The 5,742-nt window shown below is 43.4% G+C and overlaps 1 protein-coding gene across 2 annotated transcripts; it reads left to right on the top strand.

The window, feature by feature from the left end:
• Positions 1–1,329: 1,329 nt before the first annotated feature.
• On the top strand, positions 1,330–5,447 carry LOC119365341 (E3 ubiquitin-protein ligase At1g63170-like). 2 transcript variants are annotated; one of them, XM_037630963.1, is made up of 7 exons: positions 1,330–1,473; positions 1,548–1,679; positions 1,755–1,808; positions 3,210–4,005; positions 4,365–4,490; positions 4,571–4,847; positions 5,075–5,447. In XM_037630963.1, exons 4-7 carry the CDS (start codon positions 3,374–3,376, stop codon positions 5,300–5,302), a joined length of 1,263 nt encoding a protein of 420 aa, XP_037486860.1. In that variant the 5' UTR covers positions 1,330–1,473; positions 1,548–1,679; positions 1,755–1,808; positions 3,210–3,373; the 3' UTR covers positions 5,303–5,447. The 2 variants fall into 2 exon arrangements, with proteins under 2 accessions (XP_037486860.1, XP_037486867.1); XM_037630970.1 differs by having other exon boundaries at positions 1,749–1,808.
• Positions 5,448–5,742: the final 295 nt, after the last annotated feature.

Genomic DNA, 5,742 nt, shown 5'->3' with positions numbered 1-5,742 from the left:
GTACATACCCTCAGCCCCGAGGGTGAACTACTCCCTCCTCCTCATGGAGAGCGCCGGGATGATGAAGATAGTCACCGGTGATGATTCCCGCCTCCGCCAGGGTGCCGGAACAGGGCCCCGATTAGTTTTTAGTGGCTACAGAGGCTTGCGACGGCGGAACTCCCGATCTAAGTTATGTTCTAGGGTTTTGGGGATTTATAAGAGGCGTTGGCGTCGGGAATAAGTCAGGAGGGCCCACGAGGCGACGACAAGGACGGGGGAGGGCACCCTAGGGGGTGGGGCGCCCTCTGTCCATGTGGATGCCTCGTGGCTCTTCTCCGATATCTTTTCGTTCTAGTATTTTTTTATATTTTTCAAAAATAATCTCCGTAAATTTTCAGGTCAATTGGATTCCGTTTGATATTCCTTTTCTGCGAAACTCAAAAATAAGGAAAAAACAGAAACTGGCACTGGGCTTTAGGTCAATAGGTTAGTCCCCAAAATCATATAAAATGACATATAAATGCATATTAAACATTCGAGATAGATAATACAATAGCGTGGAACAATTAAAAATTATAGATACGTTGGAGACGTATCACGATCCTCAGGTGCATGGCATCGCTTCTTCTTTGAATTTGTATTCCAGACTTCAATTCTCCTGAAGTTTAAAGGAGCTCCGGTGTAGATTCCTACCGTCTTCTTGAGACCGTGACGTTAGGATTTCTCATCATGTGGTGAGACTTGTGTGAGTTGCTTTAGATCCATGTAAGGGTTCAACGACGACAACTGCGAGTGGTCCTTAGAGGCACGTGCACGAAGACTTCTTGGTTGTCATCGACAAGGTCAAGTCGGCTCCAGCAGTGCAGCGGCGACAACGGCTCATTCCGACGACAGTAGTGGTCATTATGTGGTCTCAGAATCTCGACGTAATTTTTATTAGGTTTGTACTGTTGATCCTTTTAAAGTTATTATCAACAATGGGTGTTTTTTTTTCGTTTCACTAAAGAACAAGAAAGACCAACCTAATCCTGCATCTCACAGTACATTATTACCCACTCTCCCGTTGATGAAGTCATCGATCCAACTGCCATCTCGGCTCTCTTGCGCCAAACACCGATCCTCCGTTTGAAACCACTCACCATCTCCCACGTGGCCCATCGCCCATCCCAGCAATTCCGGTGAAGCGGCCACGTGCGGTTCTCACGCCGCTCACCACCTCGCCGTGCGATCCCTAACGCGCATCTAGCCAACGGCCACGATGTACACAGCTCGCCCTTCTCCTTCCCCCACCTCGAGCGGCCAAAAGATTCCTCCAAAATAATTACTCTACTTATTACTAGAAACAAAATCACCACAACAAAACACAATTGTTTTTCCCTTCCAAATATACGTCGTCACTCAACTTGGAGAAAGGGGAAGAGAAGCAGAGGAGGAGGAGGAGGACTGAGGAAGGAAGACGAATTCGACTCGGAGTTTTGGACTTGCCATTTGGTATATTCCCATCTTCCCCTTCCCCGCCAGCTGGGTGCTTTCCGTTTAACTAATGGAGTTTGCTTTGGTCCAAGGGTTTGGCACCTGTTCCTTCCCCTAAGGCCCAATCTTGCCGTCCGGCGATTTTTCTTTGGATTTCTTTGGTGAAGCCCTCGGCGGATGGTCGCTTGGGAGCCAAGCATTTGATTCGATCTTAAGTGGTCCAGGTACGCGTCTGGCGTTATTCCTCTGCTTTCTTCCGCCTTCTTCTCTCATGGATTCTTGAATCTGTCAAGTTTCAGGCGATTGGAGGAGCTGCTGGCTGCTGCTGTTCCCGGGGAGTGGATTTTCTTGAGGTATGTGGTGTTTCTGGTTCGGCTTGATCTTTTGTATGCGGCGGACTTGGTCCCTTTTTTTAGTCTCTGAATAACTGATGGAGAAAATGTGAGGGGAAATAGGCGAAAATCAGTTTAGTGTTTGATTAAGGCTGTATGGAACAAGAATATAGCTGTTAACTAGAGTACTTCTTTACTACACTAGAACATCGAACTTCAAAGAGCTTATAATTGGTGTTTGGATAATATAATTAGACGAATACTCGAATAGAGCGCCAGAAGATGCCACAGGCCCACAGCCTCGAATATACCTAAATCTGGAAAAAGTTTTTGGTTAGTTTGGAGGTCTGTTGTCATGATTTACAAGTTTTTAGTACAAGATGAACTCAGTTTGGGGTTCTTCATCTATTCTCAGTGAGATGTAGAGAATGCTCATGCTGATGATAGACTAGACTCACCCGTCTTTTGTTCCTGTGCTTTGTTCATCATTTAATTGAATTATCATTATTTGATTTGCTCTCTAAATCAACCCGGGAGATACAGATCGGCTTAATGTTGGTAGTATGCTATCATGAAAATCTTTGCATGTCTTCGCTGAACACCTCTTTACATTTCCCCATGTGATTACCTTGAACCCATGATGTTCTTTAGTCAGAAGTATTTTTATGTGTAAATGATTGTATACTCTGCTCAATTAAATGGAATGATTCACAAGTACCATCTCTGTTTCTAAATTAAACTGCCAAAACGTCTTATATTCAGGAGCATAGGGTGTAGTTCCTACTTTAAGTATATTATAAGCATTCCGTTTTAAGTTGTTAGAGAATGTTGTTCATCCATACGAGGTTTCAAACTTGGCCTCCATTTGTTACAAGTTTTGAGCATGATACTGAACCTGTATATATATGTATTGGTGAGCAATCCACTAAGGACATTCTACAATGATGATGTAATCCTTTCTCTGTTTCTGAGCAGAACATGCACAGTAACTGTGATGCTAGGGTTCACATCTATACACGGACTTGCAGGTCCCCAGGTCAAATTATGCAGTTAGGTTGAATTCCCATCAGAAACTGGTAGGATGGGATATAGGCCTCTGAAAATCTTTCAGAGAAACATCTTTTGTGCTATACTAGCTATTCATTCCTGCTTATCTGACAAGTGACAACTATGTATCATTATGCCAGTCAAACCGCTAAAATTACTGAAGTATTGTTTTCCTCGTATTATGGTGTCTGTACACAACTTAACCAGAGACAGTAAATAAATGCAGATTGAGCTCCCTGTTATAGATCAGTTGAATTGACCACAGCAAATATATGTAGATTGTTATTAATGTTAGTCAATTCTGTTTAGAGCTTCTTGCTTAAAGAGAGCTAGTTAAATATAGCTAATTGGCATCTGTTGTTCATCTTCTTTCAGGTGCAGTGAATCTGTCCTGCTGTCATAGGTTTAAAAAAAACAATTCAAATTGCCTGGCCTTGGATCAAGTCCATTTTCCTATAGAGATTGCCATCTGTCTTAAGTCAAAGCAGCTGTATTTCTGGCAAACACAACGAGCTAGTTTCATATGCAGCGTTCAGTTGATGGCTGCTCATCCTGTTGAATCAGAAGCAAGCAGTGAAACAGACAATCACCCTTTACTGATAGACCACATGGAAAATACTGCTCATCTTGAGATTGCAATTGAGAGCCCAAGGGATGATGTTGCTTCATCGTCAACCACTCGTCGGGAGGATAATGATGGTTTGGATCGATTGCCTCACATCTCAGAAAGTTCTTCGGAGACAACTACTGCATCTAACTCTCAAAGTGCTCCTCTAGCAAGAAGAGATGCTAATCGTGCTCGTCATCGGCAAAGTCCGTTGAATTCTAGTTGCTGGATCTCCATTGAGCTTGTTGTAACAGTTAGCCAGATTATAGCGGCCATTTGTGTTCTGTCATTGTCAAGGAAGGAACGTCCGCATTCTCCATTATTTGAGTGGGTCATTGGTTATACGGTAGGTTGTGTTGCTACTCTTCCTCTTCTCTACTGGCGCTATCTCCATCGCAACCGCCCAACAACTGGGCAAGAACCAGCAAGTCAGAACTTCCCTCCGAACAGCATACCTGAGTCCAATTCTCACACAACAAATTCGGCCCCTGGCATGTCTGAAGCTGGTTTTGTAACTGACACAAATGGAGTCTCGCAAAACAACGTGCTTACCAGAAATCCCAGGTAACATTGTCTTCAGTTCCATGATTACTTCAGCCCCTTTTAAATTTATATGCCTGTACTCTAATTCATCTACTGTCTCTCTCTGTAAGACATGTGGAGAAATTGCGTTAAACCTCTATTTGTTGTGCTATTATGATTGCACAGTAGGATAACATAAATGGGGTAATGTGGACACAATCTGATGACAAAAATATACATGACTATTATTCTGCCAACGTTTTGTTAAAGTAAAGCTATCGTCCTGTGTGGAGGGCATTAGTATTCTCAGCACTTCTTTGGCTAGCTTTCTTTAGAGTGCAGCCTCTGAGTTGCTATGTTTTAAGTTTTAAACTGAGGTGCACCCGGACTCTTTCTTACAGGGCCCAAGCTTATGCCGATCACTTCAGGATGGCCCTTGACTGTTTCTTCGCCGTGTGGTTTGTTGTGGGGAATGTGTGGGTATTTGGTGGACATTCCTCTGCCCATGACGCTCCCAACTTATACTGGTGAGCTGCTAGCTTCCCGTGCTGCAGTATCTTTGCAACTCATTTATGTGTTTCATAAGTGTAAATCTTTTCTTTTTCAGGTTGTGTATAGCCTTCCTCACATTTAGCTGCATCGGCTATGCTATGCCTTTCATTCTGTGCGCACTGATATGTTGCTGCCTGCCCTGCATAATCTCCCTAATGAGCTTTCGTGAAGATCTAAACCAAAACAAAGGTGCTACTGCAGAAGCAATCAATGCCTTGAGAACATACAAGTTCAAAACGAAGAAGTCCCGTAACGGCGAGGGGATTGAAGTCGGCGGCGGAGTTGTTGCTGCTGGAACAGACAAGGAGCGGATTGTTTCTGCTGAAGATGCTGTGAGTTTTTCTCCCACACTCCTATCTACTCCCCTCATTCACTATTACAAGATGTTCTGGATATTTCAATATAGACTGAAATGAGCGAACAAACACACTAAAACGTGTCTACATATATCCCATTTAGAAAAAAGTTGGAACATCTTATAGTAGTGGGAGGGAGTATTACACAACTTTCTTACCTATACTCTTGATTTAAAGCCTGAGGTGCGTCCTTTGATATGCAGATTTGCTGTATCTGCCTAGCAAGATACTCGAACAATGATGATCTCCGAGAGCTTCCTTGCACCCACTTCTTCCACAAAGAATGCGTAGACAAATGGCTCAAGATAAACGCACTGTGCCCCCTCTGCAAAGCTGAGATAGACAGTGGCCCGACAACTGCTCCTGCCATTGGCTTTGGGCGTCGCCACAGTGACAACAGGGTAGGAAATGACATCGAATCGCAGCTGTAACTCTGCATTATCCATTGAGGGTGCAACATGTCCCTGATGTGGCTTCGACAGAGCAATTTGTAAATTATAAAATGAAATAGTTGACACAATGTACGGGCCCCCTTATATTATCGAACCGGCTCTTCACGGTCTGATTAGTGTCTCATTGTCAAAATATGTTCCGAAGATGGTAATTCAGGTTACCGGACATGAATTACGAGCCTTTGCTGGTTACCTTTGTTGGTTACTGATGGCAATCCTCCCGGTTTTAGCAGACTGGCTAGAGATGGTTAATAGCCATTTGTTTTTCCTTTGTCTAAATACCAGATGCTGATCAGAGCACATAATAGACAGAAGAAGTTTGCTAACTTTGACTCTTGCAGATTACGTTAATGTACTATTTATGTTGCTACGTACTCCTTGCAGAAAGAAACCATAAATTACGTTGTAGTCCCTCTGTT

The sequence above is a fragment of the Triticum dicoccoides genome, chromosome 1A (genome assembly GCF_002162155.2).
Source record: "Triticum dicoccoides isolate Atlit2015 ecotype Zavitan chromosome 1A, WEW_v2.0, whole genome shotgun sequence".
NCBI classification, from domain to species: domain Eukaryota; kingdom Viridiplantae; phylum Streptophyta; class Magnoliopsida; order Poales; family Poaceae; genus Triticum; species Triticum dicoccoides.
The sequence above is the reverse complement of the archived record's forward strand: the minus strand, read 5'-3'. Positions and strand labels throughout refer to the sequence as shown.